The sequence below is a fragment of the Peromyscus leucopus genome, chromosome 2 (assembly GCF_004664715.2).
Source record: "Peromyscus leucopus breed LL Stock chromosome 2, UCI_PerLeu_2.1, whole genome shotgun sequence".
Taxonomy (NCBI): Eukaryota; Metazoa; Chordata; class Mammalia; order Rodentia; family Cricetidae; genus Peromyscus; species Peromyscus leucopus.
Genome location: NC_051064.1, coordinates 130,995,420 through 131,019,541, shown reverse-complemented (window position 1 = coordinate 131,019,541; position 24,122 = coordinate 130,995,420). Strand labels below are relative to the sequence as shown.

At 50.3% G+C, this 24,122-nt stretch overlaps 1 protein-coding gene across 1 annotated transcript; it reads left to right on the top strand.

The window, feature by feature from the left end:
* The first annotated feature begins 1,374 nt into the window (after positions 1–1,374).
* Positions 1,375–13,936, top strand: LOC114705638 (antizyme inhibitor 2-like). Its single transcript, XM_028887596.2, has 11 exons — positions 1,375–2,296; positions 2,700–2,883; positions 3,712–3,885; positions 4,922–5,094; positions 5,828–5,962; positions 7,250–7,415; positions 8,322–8,469; positions 11,661–11,761; positions 12,497–12,714; positions 13,155–13,211; positions 13,658–13,936. Exons 1-10 carry the CDS (start codon positions 2,286–2,288, stop codon positions 13,177–13,179), a joined length of 1,335 nt encoding a protein of 444 aa, XP_028743429.2. The 5' UTR covers positions 1,375–2,285; the 3' UTR covers positions 13,180–13,211; positions 13,658–13,936.
* The last annotated feature ends 10,186 nt before the right edge of the window (positions 13,937–24,122 follow it).

Here is a 24,122-nt window from a genome sequence, read left to right as displayed (position 1 = left end):
TTGGCTTCTTGGAATCTAAGATTCAATATTAGGGGTAGGAAGATGGGTCAGAAGCTGAGCGTTTGCTCTGCAATAATGAGGACTGGACTTCAGATCTGAACACCCATGTCACCAGTCAGGCATCCTGCAAATGCCTGTGACTCCAGCTCCAAAGGATCCATCATCATCTGACTTCTTCACCTGCACGGAACCTCAACCTGCACAGGCATGTGCACCCCAAGCATACACACACACACACACACACACACACACACACGCATATACTAACACAGACACATACACACAGTTAAATAAATAAAACACATCTTCTACAGAAAGATTCAATACTATACTTACTCTCAGCCCAAAAGCCAAGAAGCCACAGGACCTGAGATTTGAGATATCAAAATAATACCTTTCTAAATCAAAGGCACTCCTACTTAATCCATACCACCATCAAGTCAAAGCTCAGCAAGAACCAACTCCTACATCTCGAGATGGCAAGAAGCATTGGGTTCTATGATGGTGAATTTGTGCTAATCATAATTGATATAATCAGTCCTTCACAGTGTCCTCTATTTGGTCATATGTGAGCTTAAAAGGTAAGCCCCATAGGCATGTTAATTTCCTTCTGCGTTCTTAAGTATGCTTTATGGCTCATTTAAAAACACATGTTTAGAGATTGGAGAGATGGCTCAGTGGTTAAGAGCACCGACTGGTCATTCAGAGGACTCAGGTTCGATTCTCACCATCTACATGGTGGCTCACAAGCATCTGTAATTCTGGTTCCAGGGGACTCAGGGCCCTCTTCTGACCTCTGTGGGCACCAAGCATGCACATGTTGCATAGACATACACAGAGGCAAAACATCAAACACATAAAAAACACACACACACACACATTTCGCTTTCTGAACAATCTCACATTAATTTTATTGGCACAAGCTATTCTCTGTGCCACCCACAGTTTGTTCTGTGAGCCTGTCCTTGCTGGCCAGTGGCTGAAGCCTCCTGCTCAGAGTCCATCTTCCGCCCATTCATTCTTTCTCATGATCCTGACAGCATGCTTGCTAGGTCCTGTGGGTTGTGAGAAACACCGTTTTTACTGGGTTCTCATTTCAATCAACACAGGAGACTCTATGACCTCAAAAGACAAGTGTGTGCATGTGTGTCTGTGTGTGTGTGTGTGTGTGTGCACGTGTGTCTGTCAGTGTGTGTGTGTGTGTGTGTGTGTGTGTGTGTGTGTGTGTGTGTGAGAGAGAGTGAGAGAGTGTGAGTGTGAGAGAGAGATGTCTAGAGAGAGAGAGAGAGAGAGAGAGAGCATTCTCTCAGCAGCATTCTGCAGCAAGGCCTTGTGTGCTTCTTATTCCACAGATTCCTCCTCTTGTTCCCCAAGATCCCATTTTCCAGATGAGGAAACTGAAGCTCAGAACAGTCAGCTGATGCACCCACGGCCACGTTTTTAGAGTGGGAAGGTGGCTTTGCCATCTGCTGTCCCGCGGAGGGAGGACCACAGAGAGGCTGCAGGCAGGAGGTGGCCTATAGGAAGGGACTAATGAGTGGGCTTGATTTCTGGGTTAAGACAGACCATGTCTCTAGCGCTCCTGTCACTGGAAGACCTGGCCCCTCGTGTAGCTAGCCCCTGGTGTACCCATTCTGCCCAGGAAGGAGGGGTCATATGAACAGGAGCCTGGTCGTTATTTGCTGGAATAATATTGGACCTACTTGGATTGTAGCTTGCAGGTGGGGGTGTAAGCCTTCAAAAACTGACAGCTGACATCCCAGAGTTGGCCCTGCCTCAAGGTGGTGGTTCCATCCTGGGATGGTCATCAGGTCACAGGGAAGCCTTAGAGGCTCTCCCGGAAAGGGAGGGTAAGGAGAGGGAGGGTGGAGCGAGATGGAGTGACACAAACAGGCTCGCCATCCCAGTTAAATTGGCAGCAGAAAGCAAGAGATGCCCTGAGAGCCCAGCACCTGCTCCAGCCTCCAGGGCCACCTGACTAGTGCTGGAGACGAGATTCTACTCAGACCCACCCCTGTATGGAGTGATCTGGACACCTCTGGGGAAGAGGAGGATTGAAAGGCTTTCCGGGCTCTCCCGCTTCTAAAGGTGGCCAGTGCTTGCTTTCCACAGGTGTCCCCATCCCTGAACACCTGTCGGTAGGTGTTCCTTGGAAGGTCTTTCCCGGAGGCTTGGGCTGAAGGTAGGCTTCCTGCACCCTGAGATCTTGTTGGGACCAGATTTCCCCATAGATATTTTCTCATCACCCCAGCTCTCCTGCGCTGTACTTGAGGAAGCAGGTCGTAATGTCCACAAGGTGAGTCATGTGCGGAAGGGTCACAGACACAGTCCCATGCAATCTGAGACACTCCTTGAGGAGTGGTCACAGGTCTCACTTCTAATGTCCTATGATATACAGTTGGACTCTACCGCTCTCCTGAGTCTCAGGTTCTCATCCTGAGTGGCGAGCATGTGGGGAGGAGCCTGGGGGGAGAGTCATAGGCTTCTGTTCTGAGGGAATGGCTGGTGTGTCTTGCTTGTCACTGGCATCCATGACTCAGGCCATGGGCCATCAGTAGCCTGCTGTAAAGGTTGAAAGTATCACAGAGCTTGGTGGAGTTCTTGGGGCTGAATGGGGCCCAGGCATCAATGACTTGGCTGTGGGAGGGGCAGCAGGGGCTGAGGAAGGAAGACTAGGTCCGCAGAGCTGTCTTTTCTAGGATGTCAGAACTGTGCCCAGAGAACACCTCAGCTGGAGTCTCAGGGATGAGCACCCACCCTGGAGACCCGAGGGAGCAGCTAGGAGTCTCAGGAAGCCTGTGGCCATCAGAGCCCATCATCCTGGGGCCAGGGGGATCTGCCCGGCAGTTGGTCCTGAGGAAGATCCAGGAGCTCTCCATCGAGGTAAGGGAGAGGGTGAGTCCAACCTCCTCCGTTGCTGGCACCCAAGAAGGCTTCTGATTTACAGCTTGGAGGCCATCAGACCAGGCTTTCCCAGGGCCTGCACTGGGGTCCTGGGTGAGCTCTGCTATTCTTTCCATTCCCTTCCCTGACACTCGGGCTTTATCCTCAACCAAGCCATTGTCTAGGGCTGAAGCCATCTGTCTCCAGCTATGGTCTACAGATAGCTGCCTCCCTGCACCTCTGTTTTAAGAGACTAAAAAGACCAGAGTTCAAATCCTTTCTTTGCCCGATGTGGTGGCGCACGCCTTTAATCTCAGTACTCAGGAGGCAGAGGCAGGCAGGTATCTATAAGTTCAAGGCCATCCTGGTCTACACAGCAAGTCCCAGGACAGTTAGTGCTAGATAGAGAGATCCTGTCTCAAAAGAAAAAAATAAATAAATAAAAAAATCAATTCTCTCTTTGTCATATTCTTGCTGTGTGACCTCAAGCCACTGATTTTCCAACCAAGCCTTTGTTTTCCCTGGCCCTTAAAAAGGGAGAAACAGCAACGGGCAGTGGTAGCACACACCTTTAATCCCAGCACTGGGGAAGCACAGGCAGGCAGATCTCTGAGTTCGAGGCTAGCCTGGTCTACAGAGTAAGTTCCACGACAACCAGGGCTACACAGAGAAACCATGTCTCAAAAAGCAAACAAACAAAAAATCCACAAAGTGAAATGGAAGGAGAGGAAGAGAATGAGAGGAACAGTAATGCTTTTGTCATAGAGTGGAGAGGACTCCAGGACCTGACCCACTCCTCATCTCCTTCTCTTGTTCTTGCTCTAACAGGGCCGCCAGGACCCCTTCATGGTGGCTGACTTGGATGTGCTGGCCAGCCGCCATCAGACCTTCCTCCAGGCCCTGCCCCAAGTCCAGCCCTTCTATGCAGTGAAGTGTAATAACAGGCCCAGGGTGCTGCTTGTCTTGGCTGCCCTGGGCACTGGCTTTGACTGTGCCAGTCAGGTGAGCCTGTGCCAGCTTGCCAACCACCTCCCTACAGGCCTGTCACTTTCTGGAGAAATACTGCCCAATGCTCAGGAGATCAGGAATGGGGACTCTGGCCTCCAAGATGGTGGCTGCCATGTTGAGGGCTCAAGGCTTTGTTTGCTGTTATTGTACTAGTGTTTTTTATTTGTTCTGAATCTAACGTAGTCCAGGCTAGCTTAGAATTCACTACATAGCCGAGGATGACCTTGAACGTCTGGTCCTCCCACGTCTACCTTGCCAGTGCTGAGATTACAGGCACAGGCCACCAGTTCACTGGGTGCTGATGGACCCAGGGCTTTGTGTACACTATGCATCACTCCGCCAGCTGAGCTGAGGCCCTGTCCCTCGGGTGCTTTAAAATGAATAAAAGAGCAAATTGACGTGGTCAGCCTTGCACGTGACTATGTGACAAGACCAGGTAATCCAAACTAGGGGACCGGATCCCTTCCCGGCATAGCCAGTCACCCATCTGAGCCTCACTTTCTCCCTCTTTAAAATGGGAGCAACACTGGATGAAAACAAGGACATGATGGCTCCTAGGTATGGTTGAGGAGAAGGTTTTATTGTAGACATGAGGGAGAGAACAGTCCGAGGCATCTGGAACATGGCCAGCAGAATAGACTGGGCCATGAGAGGAGGGGAAGGGGCAGTGAGAGAGGAAGAGAAGAGAGAGAGAAGAGGAGGAAAAGAGGACCAAGAGGGCAGATGGAACTGAGACAGTGAATACACAAAATGCCCGAGTCATACAGGAACAGAAGTTGGGGGAAGGGAAGAAAACCCAGCCCTGGGTGGGAGCGGTTCAGGGTAGGGGGCAGGATGGGGGGTGCTGGGAGGAGCCACAGGTACTGAATGAGGTTTCTTTGGGACCTGACTCTCCCAGTGAAGGACCTGGTCCCAGAAGGAGGTTCATTGGCAGGTATCCCCACTAGTTCAAGCTAAGGTCCTGTCCCCAAAGAGTCAGGGAAGGCAGGGACAGCAGGGCAGCCCTGACTCTGGCCTTCACTCATGCCAGGGGGAGCTGGAGCAGGTGCTGGGCTTGGGCGTGGCCCCCTCACGAATCATCTTCGCCAACCCCTGCAAAGCCGTCTCCCACATCCAGTATGCAGCCCGCTGTGGGGTGCAGCTTCTGACCTTCGACAGTGAGGAGGAACTAACTAAGGTGGCCCAGCACCACCCCGGAGCTAGGTGAGGTGGCCGAGGTACAAGGGGAAACAGTGTACAAGGGACTCCGACAGATGGATCTGGGCCTCAGCAACCAGGCAGAAGGTGGCTCCAAGAAAACCTCTGGGCAACAAGATGGCCGGATTGCAGGCCCAAGGGTTCAGTCGGAGGCCCAGTACCTTGTCAGGAGTACGTTAGTACCAAATAGACCTTGTCTCTGCAATGGCACTGGACAGAGCTTGGCATGAGAAGGTCTGGCATCCATGACATCATAGGAAAAGTACTTGTACTAGAGTCAGACCAAACTTCTTTTTGTTGCCTCACAGCTCTGGTCCAAGGTCAGGAGCTACATTTCACATTCATTAGCCATATGCTGCGTGATCTCAGGAAAGGTGTGAAACATCTCTGTTTGGTTTTTCAAGACAGGGTTTTCTCTATGTAGCCCTGGCTGTCTTGGAACTCACTCTGTAGACCAGGCTGGCCTCGAACTCAACCATCTGCCTGCCTCTACTTCCCAAGAGCTGGGATTAAAGTCGTGTGCCACCACCACCCAGCTTATACCTCGAACTCTTTAGAAAGTTTAACTGTGCAATTCTATCTCACTTGTTCTTGCCTGGCAAAATTCTGTAAATAACATGTTTCACTCCTTGGTCTCCATGCTGGGTCGTTGGGAGCAACTAGGCAGGGGTGGGTGGGAAGGTTGGAGGGCCTCGGGGTTCCTGTGCACCCATGCCACCCTCCCTCCTTCCCCCTCCAGGTTGGTCCTTCGAATCCAGACCCAGGACAGTGGAAGCACTTTCCCGCTGAATGCCAAGTTCGGCGCTCAGTTGGAGGCATGCGGACGCTTGCTCCAGGCTGCCAGAGAGCTGAGGCTGGCCGTGGTGGGGGCCTCGTAAGTGAGCACTGGCCTTTCCTGTCTTGATTTCTATTGCTGTCCCCAGGCAGCCAAGGACTCTCAGGGACACCTCTGCTTTGTGCGTTTTCTAGGCCTAGAGGATGTGAGGCGCTAATAGCCTCGGGGACAAATTGAAGTAAACATCAAAAACTTAACGCTCCAGATATATAACATTTTCAAACAGTATTTAAAAAAAATCAAAACAAATGCAAAAATCTCCATGATGAGAAAAATTGGAATTTTAAATGAAGTCAGGATGGATGTTGCTGATTTCCTTTCTTCCCTTGGGGTCTAATCACTTTACAGATCGAGTCTCGGTTTGAAATTTTTTGCATTTCATTCCTCCGGGATCCGTGCATTCATTTTACTCTTTAAGGGATTCTGAGCCCTGGTTTTGTGGACACACAGCCCTAATCCCAGCACTCCAGGAGGCAGAGGCAGGAGAGTGACAAGATCAAGGGCAGGCTGGACAACAGGAAACCGGGTCTCAAAAAAAGGGGGGGCAGGGCTGGGACATAGCTAGATGGTAGTGTTCTTGACTGGTATGCACCCCGTAATCCCAGCACTCCAGAGATGGAGGCTGGAGGGTCAGAAGTTCAAGGTCATCTTTGGCTATGTAACAAGTTGGAGGCTAGCTTTTGCTATATGAGATACTATTTTTAAAAAGAGAGTCATTTGTTATGTTTTCATGGTCCCTTACAATGTTTTTTAATTTAAAAAATTTAATTAATTTTTTTTACATTTATTTACTATGTGTGTGTGTGTGTGTGCACATGCCACGGTGCACACGTGGAGGTCAGGGGACAAGTTTCAGGAGTCAGTTTTCTCTCTCCGTGTGGGTTTCAGGAATTGATCTCAGGAGGGGTTGGTAGCAAGTGCCTTTACTCTTTGGGCTATCTGGCCAGCCAGGCTTTGCATCTGAAGAGAAACATTCACTCACTTCATCCCCTCTAACCAGAATTGGTTTCTCAGTTTACCTTCAGGGGGCACCGGGTTGTGGGGTTCTAGGTAAGAGAAGGGGAACCCCTTCAACAAAGGCGTTGGGAGTGGGCAGCTGATTGTCATTAGCCCTGATTGGGTGACTATGGGATGTGTGTCTCCATGAGGACGCCCACCCGGTGTGACCAAGGCCACAAACATCCATGGGTGCCAAGTGGGCCAGTATCACCTTGGCACTGGCTGGCATTGGTCTCGAAGCCCCTGGGTGGTGTTCCTCAGTGCCTCTGTCCTCACACTGACTTGAATCTCCCCCTCTATGTCTTCCACACCAACGGCCACGCTCAGCTTCCACGTGGGTTCTGACTGCCAGACACCCCAGAGCTACAGGCAGGCCATCGCGGACTGCCATCGTGTGTTTGAGATGGGCCGCCGGGCTGGCCACCACATGAGTCTGCTGGATCTTGGTGGGGGCTTCCCTGGAATTGAGGGCTCTGAAGCTAAATTTGAGGAGGTGAGGTGGATGGCCCCAGGGCATGAGGGGCCGTCGGGGTACAGCAGCTTGGGATCGGGGGAGAAGTGTGTGCGCACGCCTGTGTGGTTTGTACCCAGAACCCTGCATAACTGGGAGTCTGTTTGCGGGCCCTGTGGTTTGATTCTGACAGCATGTGTGATTCACCGGACTGCATGTGTGATTCACCGGACTGCATGTGTGATTCACCGGACTGCATGTGTGATTCACCGGACTGCATGTGTGATTCACCAGACTGCATGTGTGATTCACCGGGCCGCATGTGTGGCCGTGAGTGCGTCTGAGTGTGTGCACCTGCTTGCTGTGCTTCTTTTTGTTGCCTCCCAGCTCTGGTCCAAGGTCAGGAGCTACATTGAACAATGGTCTCCTCCTCTTCCTCTTTCTCCTCTTCCTCCTCCTCCCCTCCCTCTTCCTTCTCTTCCTCCTCCTCCCCTCCTGTCTCCCTCTCATCCCTACCCCTTTGCTACTCCTTCTCCTCCCTCCTCCTGTCCTCTTCTTCACCTCCAGCCTCTCACGAGGCAGGTGTTATACCCTGAACTACCCCTACAGCCTCTGCGTTCTTTAGACACAGCTGCTGGCCCTGGCTAGGCCTGGTGGATGGACACTCATGGTCCCTTAGCTTCAGGGGACCATGGAGACATTCTGTTTCTGCTGACCATGCGTCAATTATTTGCAATGTCACATTGCTCAGGGTGCCAGGGACCGCACGCAGGCTATGTATGCACTTTGGCCTCTCTTAGCTTCGTTTCTACCTGTTTCTTCTTGAATAAGAGGAGGTGAGCTTGTTGTCTGAATGGCTATTGTAGGGGCCAAGGATTGGGGGGGGGAGCTGGTCATGACAGTTGCAGAGACTCAGGATTCAGCAGAGAGCTGGGTCTGTCTCCACAGATGGCTAGAGTGATCAATGCTGCCCGGGCCGAGTACTTCCCGGAGGGCACTGGTGTCCAGGTCATCGCGGAGCCTGGCCGATTCTATGCAGAGTCTGTATGCACAGCTGTTGTGAACATCATAGCCAAGAAGGCCTCGCTGGAGCCAGGTGGGTGCCAGGTATGGCCACTGCCCAGGTGTCCCCGGGACTCAGGGAGAGGCTGGACCGTGGGTCGGGGAATAGGAAGTGAGATCAGAGCTGGGCACTGGACCGGCCCTGTCTGTGCACTGCTTACTGTTCCCCAGAAGGGGGAAAGTAACGGTGAAGGACAGAGCCAAGGTGCTCTTCTAGGTAGTGGGTAAGTCTACCCGTCACTGAGGGAACCATGGCAAGGTTCAGCCCCCAAGGCCCTCGACACCCATTTTTAAACCTAGTCAACCATGAGCAGACCCTGGGGTGCAGGAGGTGACGGTTTCTATCACTAACAGAGTACTCGAGTACAAATTCCCACAACAGATAAAGCAGGGCTGCTGACTGCTGTGATCGGACGCATCCCTAAGGCTGACATCCTCTGGTGACAGGAACTTTTGACCCTCATCATGGTGTGTCTCCCAGGAGAGCTCTTCAGCTATTTTGCCTCTGAGTGTGAGAGGGAGATGGGGTTGCCATGTTCCCAGAGAATGAACCAGAAATGTTTTTTTATGGCAAGATTGAGAATATTCCCAGGTCTGCAGCCGCAGGGTTAGCACTCTTTGATCTTTGGAACTGAGTGACACCGGCATGTAAATATTTACTGGTCACTCTGGTCCCCTCTCCTGGTCCTTTGACGAAGTGTCTCATTGGAGGATGCTGGGGTGTAGCCCACCTGTCTTCTGTCACTGTACCACAGCCAATCACAAGTACTTGGGGGCTCATTATTCATTACATCAACAGAAGCAAAAGCTGCCAATCTGCAGAAGTCAATGACAGCCGAAATACATATTTGACCTCGTGTCTGCTCACCAATCTTGTGAGACAGCTTTGAGTTACCCCCAATGAACATGTAGACCTCAAGACTCAGAGAGGGCCAGTGACTTGTCCAAGGCAGCACAGTCAGTCAGTAGAGCAGCCAGCCCATGTCTTCCTGACTCCGGGGCTGGTGCCCTTCATCCCTAGCATCACGACGAACTCAATCCAGAACTGGTCTGGATACCATTGGAATTGGGGTTAAGGAAATAGGGAGGAGAAAGTACCAAAACCAGAGGTGAGAAAATCTGTGCTCAGAGTCAGCATCCAAATGGCCGCCAATTGCCCGGATGTGAAGAGAGTCTGACTGGAGTCCTGGATACAGGCTCGGGGGCAGTGTTGTGAAGAAAGACTAAGATGGCTGAGAAGAACAGGCTTGGTAGGCCATTGTGTCTGGGATCTGGGAGTCATAGAACAAGAGTGTGAGGGAGCTGGGGGAAAGCGGCCACATGCTTGTTTGAGTAACGTCAACAGAGGCCGAGTGTTCTGAGGGAGGGAGCCGTCTGCAGCCGCCGGTGCTGTCAGAGTTGGGCACCGTTTGATAGCACACCCAGGATTTGTCCTAAGGATTTGTTCTAATTAGCTACGGCAAGGCATGCTTACATGGAGACAGCTGTCTCCGAGCAATTTTTACACAGTTTCCCAGAGACAGGAGTCCCTGCATGAATTATCCACACAGAGTGGATCCGGCGAGAAGGGAGAGTAAGCTGGCATCTTCGCTGTGATGCTTGTTTGTGGATATAGGGTCTTGTGTAGTCTAGGCTGACCTGGAACTTGTGGCCACTCTCCTGCCCCAGCTTCCTGAGTGCTGGGATTACAGACGTGAGACACTCCACTCCACTTCCATTGTGATTTATGAGGGAGGGAATGATGAGGTTGGGCATCCAAGACAGGCTTTGTTCTGGCTGGTTCTGGTGATTTCAGCCAGCTCCAGAGTGTAAGGCTGGCTCTGGTCTCTCATCCCAGGGTGACAATCCCCAGGAGAAAGTGGCTGGAACAGGGACAGCTCACGAAATGAATCAGCAGGCCAGAGAGGGGGTCAGCAGTTTAGAGCACTTGCTGCTACCGCAGAGGACAATTCTCAGCACCCATATGGTGGCTCACAACCGTCTGGAACGTCAGTTCTAACGCCCTCTTCTGGCCTTCATGGGTATTTCATGAATGTGGTGTTCAGACACACATGCAGGCAAAATATTCATACATGTGAAATAAATACATCTAAAAAACTCTCTAAAAAGGAAGCTGCTGGCCGCTTGGGCGCTGGACTGGTGGTTGTACACGGAGGGAGGCCATTTGTGGGGACAATTACTGCCTCTAGGAATTAGTTATCCAGAGAAGGTCAGACTCCCGTGTCTGCAGAGCCCAGATGTCAGAGTGTCAAGAATAGCAAAGACTAGCAAGAGCACTCGGGAGGCAGAGCCAGAAAGGCCAGCCTGGGCTACCAAGTGAGTTCAAAGACATAGCAGAATAGCAAAGACTAGATATGCTGGTGCCCACCTGTGATGCCAGGATGAGGAGGCAGTTCGTGAGTTCAAGACAAGCCTACACTACACAGGCCAGTGTGGGCTATGAGAATTTATCTCAAACAAACAAAAACAACACAAACCTAAGATAAAGCGGGGTGTGGTGGCATCTGCCTGCAATCCCAGCACTCGGAGGCTTGAGGCAAAAAGTCACAGCTTCAATGCCATATTGGGCTACATGGTGAGATCCCATTTCAAAAGCCAAGATCTGTGGATATAGTTCAATGGTAGAACACTTGCCTAGCAAAAGCCAGGCCCTGGGTTCAATCCACCAACACCATGTAGATAAGAAAGAGAGGAAGGAAGGAAAGAAGGTAAAACGCAGTTAACAAGGCATTCCTTAAAGAAAGGAAATGTACGCACTGGCCCGGTCTGAGTGAGACATCAAATAAAAGCCTCTGCTCCTGTCCTGCCTCACACAGCAGGCACTTGGGGACCTAGTCCAAGCACTTGAACCTGCGTCTGGGGATAATCCCAGCGCATTGCCTACTCCTGTGGACTTCTGACAAGACTCAGTTTCTCCAACTGTGCAGGGGTCATGGTACCCAATAAGTGTAGGCAAGAGGATTCATATACTCCTCACATGAGTACACGTGGAGCTTAAAACAGATCGTCACATCAGTTGCTGCTGTTCAGTGTTCCTGTGTGGGGAGCGGAGGGCAGTGGGGCCCAGCGCCATGCATCTAGCCATGACAGGAGGAGGCTGGGGAAGACCCTTAGGACCAGGCAGGAGTTCTGCCTCACTGGGCAGTCGGCCTCTCCCAAGGGAGTTGGGACTCATTAGGGAGACCTAGCTAAGCACACTTCATCCTGTTCACTCCCTGTTCCCAGGAGGCCAAAGGAAGCTGGCATACTATCTCAATGAGGGCTATTATGGTGCCTTCCGAATCTTCCACAGGGAGCCTGTCCCCAGGACACCCATTGTGGTGAAGGTAAGGGGACCTTTCTGTGTCCTGAAACCACCAAGTCCAGCCCCTGACCCAAGAGGCAGGGTGTCAGGTCACCCATGCTCTGCAGGTTGTCATGCTGGGCATGGGTGCAAGGCATTGCATGCACACATCTGTGTTTCCTAGGGCATACCTGGTGATCCATGCCTGGGCAGGCCTGTGTGTCTGTGGAGGCTGCATGGGTCTGATCAGCTCAGGATGCTTCCATGTACATCTCTCTGTGCTGTGCTCTGTGTGTGTGTGTGTGTGTGTGTGTGTGTGTGTGTGTGTGTGTGTGTTTCTAGAGCTCTGGAATGTTGGAGATGCGGGAGACTTGGAGAGTAGTGGATCCAAAGCTTCCTTCTTCACATTAGAGCTGCCAGCCAAGCTGTCCAAGTCCCCACTGCCAGGCCATGCTCTCATATGTATAAATAGATTTAAATGCCCAGGTGACTCCAGTGTGCAGTGGATTCTGAGACCCGGTCTTTGGGTCCTCAGCATGTACACGTGATGCGTTTGTGAGCTGGTAGGTTGAGAATGGCCCTGGTGCGCTGTGAGCTCTAGGCAGGGCCTTTGAGCGTGTCCTAAAGGCTGGCCCAGAACAGCCACTCTGTCACTGTTCGCTGGGGTTGAATGGTGCCGTCCTTGCTGGGTGGCCACACGTCTCCCAGGGCCGTGCCTGACATCCTAGCAATGCAGTGAGACCCTTCCTTCTCTGACCTCATCTCCTTCCCCCTGCAGGAGTTCCCCTCGGAGCCCTGCCTCTTCCCCTGCACCCTCTATGGCCCCACATGTGACGCCTTTGACAGGCTCTTCCAGAAGGAGATGCAGCTGCCAGAGCTGGATGTGGGTGACTGGCTGATTTTCCCTGACATGGGTGCCTACAAGAGCTCCATGAGTTCCACCTTCAATGGCTTCCCAATCATAACGGTCTACGATGCCATGGGCCCCCAGATCAGGTGACCAAGGGGAAGGGTATGGAGGCGGCAGCTGTGGGGAGCTTTCTCTGGGCCTGGCAATGTAAACTGGTAGCTGAACTTGGGAGCTCTGGGCCTAGGAAACACTCTGTTCTTCACATCGACCCTAGCAGGGCCTAGTGGGTCTCACCTCACCTCTGTCTGTGGGGTTGACTGGGTCTTGGCCTCTCCCCAGGTAAGTCAGGTTGTCTGGACAGCTGCACCTTGTGGAGTAGAAGCAAGCAGTCTATGGACCCACCTCGCCCTTGGTGCCCTGGCCCAAACCCTCCTGGCTCTAGTGGCTTGTGATAGCGCCTCAAATTCTCAGGATTGTACCTCAGAAGAACCCCTGCCCTGGGGAGCCTGCTCTGCCCAGCTCAGTACTCACCGTCAGAGGAGGAGGAGCCCTGGGAACCTCTTGAACTGTAGCAACTTTTCCACAGGAGCCTACTGGAGTCAGCACCTTAGGCCAGGACATGGCCAGAATGGAGAGGCACCTGGTATGGTATGCCCAATGGGGAAGGCTTAAGGTCAGAGGGCGGAGGAGTAGGCCCTTGGGGGAAACAGAAGTCTAGCCTCTTCTGCACTAGCGAGACCCTTTTACACACTGAAAGCTATTGTCCTTCCTGAGCAGGCTTGAAGTACGCGCTGGATGTCCTGGGTGGCTGGCTTGGCATCCCTTCTGACTCTCTCCCTAGACAATGGAATCCCCATGGTGGGGGTGATGAGGGAGACAGGGAGGCTAGGACTTACGCCGACACAGGAGTACCCCCCTTCAGGGCTAGGCACCCTAATCTAAAGAAAAAAAAAGACTGTGTCTCCTGGGGAAAAAGAGTGCTTTGCAGTGAGCTCGTGTGGGGGTGGGGTGGGGACAGCCCCAGGGGCAATGCCACCCCTCCTGTGTGCTTTCTGAACTTCTCCTGATGAGGCTTTCTGGGATCCACAGTCTCTGCTAAGGCTTTCCTGACCGGCCAGGGTTGTGTCACAGCCTAGCTCCACCGTCTGAATGAATCTTCCAGCATCTTTGAACTGAAGAGAATTCTCCCCGAGACAACCCGTGGAAGATGTGGGCTGCAGACACCTCTCACAGACGTTGGAAAGGCTCAGCCTTCAGGACGCTGTGCCTTTCCAGAGCTTACAAATTGGGAGTGGAAACATTATCTATCTATCAAAGGAGTTTCCAAAGTACTGATATGGCTTGGCTTTGGTGAAAATACAAAACTATTTAGATGCAAGAGCTGGTGTGTTCTGCTTGTTTTGTGGATGTAATTCTCTAGAACTCTGAATATTCATATATATATTTATTCATTCATCTACCATCCACCCATTTATTCATCCATCCAGCCAGCCAGCCAGCCAACCATCGTCCACCCACATTCATCTATCTTTCATCCATTCATCCATCTACCTATCATGCATCCACCATCCATACACTCATTATCAACCATCCATTCACTTATCATTCACCCACCTGTTCATCCACTATCCATCTATCAATCCACTATCCATCATCCATCATCCATCATTCATTCATCTATCTATCTAACCACCCATCTACCAGCCATCAGTTATCCATCTATCCATTATTATCAACCATCCATCCATTTATCAGTCACCCACCTGTAATTCATTCATCCATCCAGCAATCCACTATCCATCCATCCATCCATCCATCCATCCATCCATCCATCCTCCATTCATTATCCATCATTCATCTATCTATCTATCTATCTATCTATCTATCTATCTATCATCTATCTATCTATCTATCTATCTATCTATCTATCTATCTATCTATCTACCCATCCACCAGCCATCAGTCATCCATCCATCCATGCATCCATCCTTCCATCCATCCATCATCTGTCCACCAGCCTACTGCTGTTTTAAACCCAAAGGACCCATGTTCAACATGAGATGAAAAACCTTGCCTTACAGGTAAGAAACAGCATAAACAAACACACAGGTTAATGGCAAAGTGACGTGGTAGCTTAGGAAAAATGAAGAGGAAGAGGAGTAAGTGAGCAGCCTGCAGCTCAGGGGCCAGGTGATCTCTCAGAGGCCTAGAGGAAGTGTGGCAGAGCATCCAAGAGAACCCTGCATGGAAAAGAGCAAGTCTGAAGGTCAGGGTGATGAACTCCAAGTAAAGGTCAGACGACCCATGTGAGTGAGTAGAGAAGGGAGGTTAAGATGAGGCAGGAAGAGGGTCCAGGCTGGCCCACAGGAAGAGAGTCCAGGTTGGCCCGACAAGCATCCTACTAAGTCAGGGTTTTTATGTTAATTCGAGCAGGTGAAGGTAGAGTTCAGGGGTGGAGGCAGAGGTGGCAGGGAGACTCCTGTCAGCAGAAGGGGTGGGGATGGGCGGAAGTAGAAGTGGACCCAGGGCTTTCCGACCAGGCCCGCCCTTTCATGGACAGGGGACTGGGAGGGTGGAAATCAAGACTGCTTCATCAAGTTTGAGGAGACACAGAGACCTCCAAGGGAGGCCTAGAGGCTCAGTCTCTGAGAGAGCAGTGTTGGGTGTCCTTCATAGTCCTCAGCCGAGGAAGGGGAGGCCGCTCAGCTGTGTCCGAGGCTGCTGGGGTAAGAGTGAGTAAGCCAACGTGAAGAACTCTGATGTCATTGAGGGCTGCGGGGTCCAAGGAGTGTGAGGAAGTAACTGCCCGTCTCTTAGGGAGGTGTGCTACAGGGGAGGAAGAGAGGAGGAAGGCAGGGCTGCAGGAAGAAGAGGACCAAGGGGAGAGACAGGGTTTATTTTGAGGGGAGAAACCACGGTTTGATATCAAGAGCAAAACCCATTATGGGTGAGGACGCTTCGAAGTCCTGCAGGAAGCGGCTGGGCCCTCAAGCCAGGCAGGACAGGGTGGAGGGTGCCGCCTGTGCAGAGCTCTGGAGCCAGCAGGCCGAGGAAATCTGGGGTCGGGGAACACTGACACTTTCTTCAGACTCGCTTCCCAGTGATTCAAGTACCAAGGTCATGGAGAAGGGGGCAGGAGGAGTTCCGCATTCCCAGACGGGAACAGGCGCGACAGCCCGAACAAGGCTGGGAGAGGATGCACCCGCGAGCTGCTGCGGGTTGTGCAGGGGCAGCTGGAGGCTTGCGGGAGCCAGCGAGCTGGCGGCTTGCCCTCACCGGTGTCCCGCCGTGGGCACAGGGGCACAGTGGGTGGAGCTTGCGGGAGGTACAAGGCTGAAGCCTGAGGTGGCCGCTGGATCTCTGCAGATCCAGACTTCTACCCACGGCCCCGGAAGTCCTCCGGGCTTTTTCCGGACCCACATGGAGCAACTTTCGTGGGTCACCCGGCCAGTGCCAAGCAGGCATTGAAGTCTACTGTCCTCGGTGTGCTCCATCCCACAGCAAGGCCTGCGCACAGCAAGCATGGCTCTTGGGTAAACCCACGTCTCGGCTTCAGCCACGATGCCTTTCTGCCACCTACTGACCGTGATCGGAATTGAGCCTGAGTTGAGCGCCCCCAGGGTTTGCCCCTGGCTCCAGCTAACAATGGCTCACTGAAAAAGGCTGGAAGAGTGTTCTTTTTGTCTTTTTCTTCTCCCCCCCTTTTTAACCTTTATTATTTTGTATGTGTGTGGGTATGTTTATAAGGGACATGCGCATGCCATGGAGATCATGTGACGGGCAGAGGATAACTTGCAGGAGATGGCTCTCTCCTCTTGCATCATGTGAGTTCAGGAGATTGAACTCCCTGCCATCAAGATTAGTGGCAAGTCACACTGATCCATTTTACAGCCCCCCCTTTCTTTTTCTTTTGTGACCCCCCCAGTTCTGGGGCTCTGGTCTAGGGTTTTGTGTATGCTAGGCAAGCTCCCTCCTGCGGAACTACGAGGAGTCTAGAGAGATGACTTTCAGTCATTGTCTGCTGTCCCCACTGCTGTGGGCACCAGGACTAGGCAGGAAACTCTTGAGACAAAGGCCTGAGGTGACACATTTCAGAGCAGACCTGACACAGGTTCTCCCTGCATCCCTCAATCCCAACCTGTTCACCGGGTCCTCCTGGCTGGCATACCCACCCCCTGCCCTGAACTCTCCAGTCCAGGGGACTGGGCTGCTCTTCCCCGTATAATCTAACCATTTTGGTTACCTTCTCTCTTTGTACCTTTGGCCCCCTGGATGCTGCACCCGGTTCCCCTCTCTCCCCTCTCCCTGCCCTTCCCCCTCTCTCCACATGGCCCAGCTCAGTCTGGCCATGTCCACTCCGGACTGTCCCAGATCAGATGTTCCTGACTCTGACTATGCTCCTCCTTTTATCTGCAGTGAACTTCCTCCACCAAATCTACGAGCAGTCATGTCCTGTCCTTCCCTTTCCTTTCCTTTTCCTTCCTTCCTTCCTTCCTTCCTTCTTCTTCTTTCTTTTTTTTTTTTTTTTTTCTTTCTTTTTTCATTCATTTGGTGCTGAAACCGGGGACCAGTCATCTTCCTTTCCTTTTTATTTTTTTTTTTTTTCACTAGCAAGAACATTCCATGTGGGGGTGGAGGAAGACAGGAAGTAAACAAGGACATACAATAGAGAATGTGATGGATGACTGAGGGAATTCAGAGAATGACTGGAGAAGGTGAGGTGACGGTGTGTGTGTGTGTGTGTGTGTGTGTGTGTGTGTGTGTGTGTGCACCAGAGGATACACCTGCAGGTGACAGACTGAGGAGAAACCTGGCGCAGAAGGGAGCAGTAACAGTGACCAGAGAGTCTGACAGGTCTGAGTTGATCTAGGAGATCAGAGGGAAGGCCTGGACCTCATGAGCCTCCTGCCTCAGCCTCCTGCATACTGGGGTTACAGGCATGTGCTACCACACCCACCCCACAATAGGAGCTTTGTAAAAAAAGGGGGGGGGGAATGCCTGAAATTTGTGTATAACCTTCTCAAAGAAGACTGTGTGCTGTTTATTATTGTTATAGTCAATTGTTTCTCCAGTATTACAGACATGAAGTGTTGCACAAATACAGACTAACAAATGGTCTTAAAAATTTCTGGGACTTACCTACACTCTTGACTTCTCACTCCTGAATCCCTATATTAATATCTGCTGGGAATTTAGAGACTGTGTGTGAGTGTGTGTGTGTGTGTGTGTGTGTGTGTGTGTTGTATGTGTGTGTGTGTAGACCAGAGGTGACATTGGTTGTCTTCCTCAGTGATTCTCCACTATATTTTTTGAGACAGTGTCTCTCCCTGAACCTGGGACTCATCCACTGGGCTAGCCTGGCAGGCCAGTGTGCTCCAGGGACCCACCAGTCTCTGCCCCGTCCAGTGCTGGGATTACAGTACAGCCACTTCTAACACACGTACTGGGAACCCAAATTTAGCTCTGTGCTTTTCTGACAAGCTCCTTATCCACTGAGCCATCTCTCCAGCCCCTCGGGATTCCTTTTGAACAAACCTCTGTTAACATCTGTTGAATCTTTGTTCCTCCCCCATCCCTAAGATCACCTCTCTACTTAGCAGAACTTTGTTATCTTTTCTGACCCTGTAGGTCAGTCTCCGGCACCTATAATCTGCCAATATGCATCCTGTTTGTCAAACATCTTAGTTTCTTAAAGATGATGTTTGGGGTCTTCATTTAGATCCACTGTCTCTGGGAGCTGAGACAGGAGTCTGCATGTTTAACAAATAGTCTGGAAGGCTCTATTTAAAACAAAAACCCAAGGACTAGAGAAATGGCTCAGCAGTTAAGACTATATGCTGCCCTTGCAGAGGATCTGAACTCAGATCCCTAAACCCACACCAGGTGACTTACAAATCTTATAGCTCCTGCTCCAGGGACATCCTATTCTGACCTCTGCAGGCACTCCCACACAGGTGGTGTGTGCACACATGCGGTACACAACACACACACACACACACACACACACACACACACACACACTCATACACATAAATAAAAACAAATCTTTTTAAAAAAACCCTACAAATAGAATTTTTATTTTTAAACATTAAATTATATTTATTTGTTTATTTATTTTATCAGGGGTGTTCATATACCATGGCATGCATGTGGAGTTCAGAGGACAACTTGTGGGAGTTGGTTCTCTCTTACTAACATGTGGGTGCATGTACACATTTAAAACAAAATCCTTAAAAAGAAAAAAAATCACTATAAAACAAAAATCCTGGCAGCCGCTCATGTCTGAAGACAAAGCCTGGCCACTGCCATCTTCTCCAGATGCTCTCTCTGTACTCCTCTCAGACTCTCACCCCTGTACCCAAAGGAAAACCATTACCCCGAATTCTCTTGTGCCTGTGTTTTATGTGTGTGGTTGTGGTGTTGTACAGTTTCTGTGTTAGTCACTCTTCTTTTTTTTTTTTGGTTTTTCGAGACAGGGTTTCTCTGTGTGGCTTTTCGCCTTTCCTGGATCTTACTTGTAGCCCAGGCTGGCCTCGAACTCACAGAGATCCACCTGGCTCTGCTTCCCGAGTGCTGGATAAAGCGTGTCCTCAACACCGCGTTAGTCACTCTTCTTGCTGTGACAAATAGAAACAAGTTGAGGAAGGAAGGGCTCATTCTGGCTCACAGTTTGAGCCTATCACTCCAGGGGAGGCCTGGCAGCCGTAGCTGGAGGCGGCTGGTTCTTGTACCTGCTGAAGTCAGGTGGCAGGAAGAGACTGCGGCTGTGCAGCTGGCGGCAGGGAGGGGGGGAGGGTTGGGGGACAATCTGCATCTTCGGAGAGGGGGGTACGGGGGGCAGACTGTGGCGGTGCAGCTGGCTTTCACTTTTTTTTATTCAGTCTAGAACCCCAGCCAAAACAATAGTGCACTTCATATTTAGGGTGGGTCTTCCCACCTCAACCCAGTCTAGAAACTCCTTTGTGGACATGCCCAGAGCTTGTCTCCTAGGAGACCCTAGATGCAGCTATATTGAAACTCTCTATTAATCTTCACGATTCCATTTTGCCTATTTCTTGTGGGTTCTTTTATATTTTAATTTTTATGATGAAAAAAACATGATCAGTTTTAGGACACCTTCAACCTTCCAACAACCTACAGTCATCCAGCCAGCCGCAACAAAGACACCATTTTTAGCCACATTTCCAGATCCCAAATATCCTGGTTAGTCCTCCTTGTCAACTTGATACAACCGAGGAGAGTGACCTGAGAAGGAGTCTAAATAGAGGGCTTGCCTAGATCAGATTAGTCTGTGTCTTTGGGGAACGGTTGTGGGTGGGTCCAGCCCACTGTGGGTGGTGCCACCCCTAGGTTGAGTTCTATAAGGAAGCAGGTGGAGCATGAGCATGAACCAGAGGGAGCCGAGCCAGTGCACAGTGCTCCCAGTAGTATCTGCCTTCAGGTTCCTGCCGGGACTCCCCTCGGTGGTTACCTGGCAGTGTAAGCCGAAATAAACCCCTTCCTCCCCAAGTTGCTTTTGCTCCTGTTTGATCGCAGAGAGAACAAGCTAGAGCGCGGTTTAAACAGTCTCCGGGGAAGACAGTGTCAGGTCCCTCATTGTCGTGAACAGTTAGAGTTGTGTTTGCTCTGATGTACGCTCGCATCTTATTTAGCCTTTGGTTCCCTTTCTAGCTCTCTTCCTCTTGTAAGTCATTTGTTAGTGAGAACAGGCCATTTGTCAGGGTTTCCCACCGTCGCTGCCAAGAGCAACCCCACCGCGCCGGGCTTGGATTCCGGGACTGACTTCCCTGCTCACTGGTGCATAGTTACTACAGGCTTAATCCCATTTATGTTTGATTTTTTGTTTCCATTTTGACAAGACTAAGCAACATGAGCATATTCAGCCTTTACATTGTTCTCTCTCTCTGCCTCTCCCTCCCTCCCTCCTCCCTCCCTTCCTCCCTCCTCTCCTCCTTCTCCCTCCTCCCTTCTCCCTCCCTCCTCCCCTCCCTCCCTCCCTCCTCCCTCCTCCCCTCCCCTCCCTCCCTCCTTCCTTCCACTTCCTCCTCTCTCATTGTGAATTTCTTACTGCAGATCTGAAAACTGAACCAGCTACCTTGCTAAGTAGCTATAAATGGCATTGCTAGTTAACATTGCTGACAAATGCTTAACTTCCTAAGACTACGTCTAACAGTTTGCACTTACGTGCACTCCCACTGGTGATGTACAAAAGTCCTAGTTGCTCCAAAGCTAAAATTGCTGTTTTTCTTCTTAGCCATTTTAGTTCTATGAAATACTAAATCATTATGCTTTTTAAAATAATACTTGTTGCATCATTTAACTAAACAGATTTTTTTCTTTTTTTTGACAAGCACCTACTATGTAGCCTAGGCCACCTCAAACCTGTAGCCCCTCCAGCCTCAGGCCTCTGAGTGCCAGGATTCTGGGATTTGAACAGACAATTGTGCTAATTCCTTCTCGAGCACTGATTGGTCATTTGTGCATCCTCCACAAAGTGTCAACAACCTGTGGGACCCCCACAAAAATGCTTAAAATAAAGCCAAGTGTTGCTTCATTGTCCTGTGATAGGAACTAGGAAGTTGGGTCAGTACCACGGATGGCATGGACTGCAGTCTGTGGGTGTAGACCAGGCAAAGATCAGAGATGAGTTACCGCACATGTCTGGTGTCAGCTGGAATGGCCCGCACAGCTGGAGGCCGGGCTTGTGGTCCCCAAGTATATTAGTGTTCTCTAGCAGTAGAGGGCCAGTAGAATAAATGTATATTAGAGGGGATTTAATAGATTGGCTGCACAATACAGGATGGGCACTGCAACCATGGCTGTCTGCACACTGGAGAGGCTGAGAACCAGCCAATGATCAGCCCAAGAGATGCCATGCCTCAGCAGCTCCAATCTGGTACTGAAGGCATGGAGGATTCCTGGGGAGCCACTGGGCTTCAGTCCCTGGTGGGAGGCCCAGAAAGCTGAGATCAGCTGTCAGCACAGGGGTCGAGCTCAGGCTGTCAGGCTTAGCAGCAAGCACTCTGGCCCACTGAACCCTCTCGCTGGCCCACAATCTTAAAAGTCCAGGATAAACCCCGTCTACACCTGTTCTCTATTATTGTTTCTGAACTACTAACTTGGTTTTCTAGCGTTTTGTTAAGGATTTCTGCCACTGTGTGCATGTAGGATATTGCCCAGTGGTTTGAAAATAATGCGGTTTTAGCGTTAGATTATGCTGACCTCAAAATATATTGGGAAATGGTCCTCCTTCCTCTGTATTCCGAGTTTGTGTAAGATTGGTGTATTTTTTCTTTTAGTGTCGGAATACCAGCAATGCCATTCGAGCTGGGGTGACCTTGGTTGATCAAAGACTGACTCGGGTTTCCTTTCCTCCTGTGTTGATTTTGCTGTTACTCCTTTCAAAGGATTTATTTGATTGAAGTTGTTTCACTGTGTGACATAAGTTCGTCCTATTTCCTTCTCATGTTTTGTGTTTAGGGTTTGTAATAATGTTCTCTCCTGCATCTCAATACTGGCACTGTTCTCTCTGTCTCTGTTTCTCTCTCCCCCTCCCTCTCTCAGGGTCTTACCACACAGCTCTGCCTGCCTTGGAACTCACTCTGTAGACCAGGCTGCCCTCTAACTCAGAGATCCATCTGCCCCTGCCTCCTGAGTGCTGGGATTCAAGCCGTGTGCACCACACGCAACCCTTTAATTTTTCTTTCTGTTTGTAGATTTTGTGTGTGTGTGCACACGTGCGCTACATGTGTGGGGGTTCCCAAGGAGTCCAGAAGAGGGTGTCCTGGCGTGGGTGCTGGGAACTTTACTCAGGTCCTCTACAGGAACAGCAAGTGCTCTCAACTGCTGAGCCAGCTCTCCAGCCCCCCGATTTTTTTCTCTTTTTATTCTTGTTAGAGGTTTATTCATATTATGAGTTATATTTAAAGAACTTTAAAACTTTTTTTTGCTTAATTAATTAACCGATTTGTTTGTTTACTTTAAGACAGGGTTTCACTCCATAGCTCAGACTGGTCTGGAATTCCTGGCAATCCTCCTGCCTCAGCCTCCCAAGTGTTGAGTTTACAGGTGTGAGGCATCATGTCCAGCCTTTCCCTTCTTCTCACTCACTCTGTGTTTTACTCCTCTTTTTAAAGCCTTTTTATTCTTTTCTTAACCTTTGAGACAGCGTCTCATGTAGCCCAGGCTTGCCTTGAACTCTCTGTGTCGCTGACCCTCCCTCCACTGCTGGGGCTGTCACTCCGTTTTCAATTTTCGTTTTCCTAACATCACCCAAACCTACTTTGCCCTATGAGCCCGCGTTAGTCACAGCCGCTCATTCCCCATATTCTGTCTTAATTAGAATTTCTCTCCTGACTCTGTCATGCATTATTTAACAGCTCATTGCTTAATTTACAAGTATTTAGTACTCCATTATTGTTTTCGAGTTTAACTGAATTGTGCACAAAAGCTCAGTGTGTGCAGAAAGCGTCCACCCTCTGAGTTTGTTGACCTTCTCCATGGCGACAGGGTACAGTCCATGTTCATAAATCATCGGAAGTTGAAATTCTGCATCTGGACTCTGTCAATTGAGTCAAGGTGGCTAACCCCTTCGTTCAAAAATCTCTGGATCTCTGGAGATAATCTTTTTACTTCCTGGACACTTTTAAGATGTTTTCTTTGTCTTTAGTATTTCGTGGTTTCGCCCTGATGTGTCTAGGTGCATTTTTCTTAATTAGCAGACTTTGTAAAGAGCTGTATAAAGGGAGAGAGTGCAGCAGTTGTCCCGCCGCCCTCCACAATCAGCCTTCCTCCCCGTCAGCATCCTCGATGGACGCGGTGCATCTATGACAATAAAATCAAATACTGACTCTGTGACTCAGTGAATTACTCTCTGGGGGCGTGTGGCTTCCAACCGCTGACTTCCCCCCTTCTCCTGAACTTCCAGTTAGGCCAATGGCACGTGTTTCTCACTTATCCCCTGTCTTGTACCCTTTCTTTGTGTTATTTTAGAAGGTTTTTGTTGTTGTTGGACAAGAACCAAACAGCAACTACAAAGCGTCCGTTATTGAAAAACATCCCACACCAAAATCAATCAGACCGGAAGCTCCACAAGTCAGTGAGCTTCTGTCTCTGTCAGTCACCCCTTCCTCATCCCCCAGTGTCCAGCCTTTCTTCTCTTTTTTCTACATGTTATCCGTGTCCACATGTGCATTTACTTACACATATACATATATTATGAGCTAGATTTCACATACGAGGGAGGACATAGCTTTTTCTGAGAGTGTGTGACCTAGCTTAATAGTATATATTCTAAGTCTATCCATTTTCCTGCAGATTTTGTGATTACATTTTTGTTTGTTTTTTGAGACAGGATATCACTATGTAGCTCTGATTGTCCTGGAACTCACTCTGTAGACCAGGCTGCCCTGGAACTCACAGAAGTCCACCTGCCTCTGTCTCCTGAGTGCTGGGATTACAGGTCTGCACCACCACACTCTGAGTTTTGATTTGTACTGCTTTCCCAGTGGAGTCATGAAAACATCAGCCTTAGCTGTCCAGAACCAGGAAATGT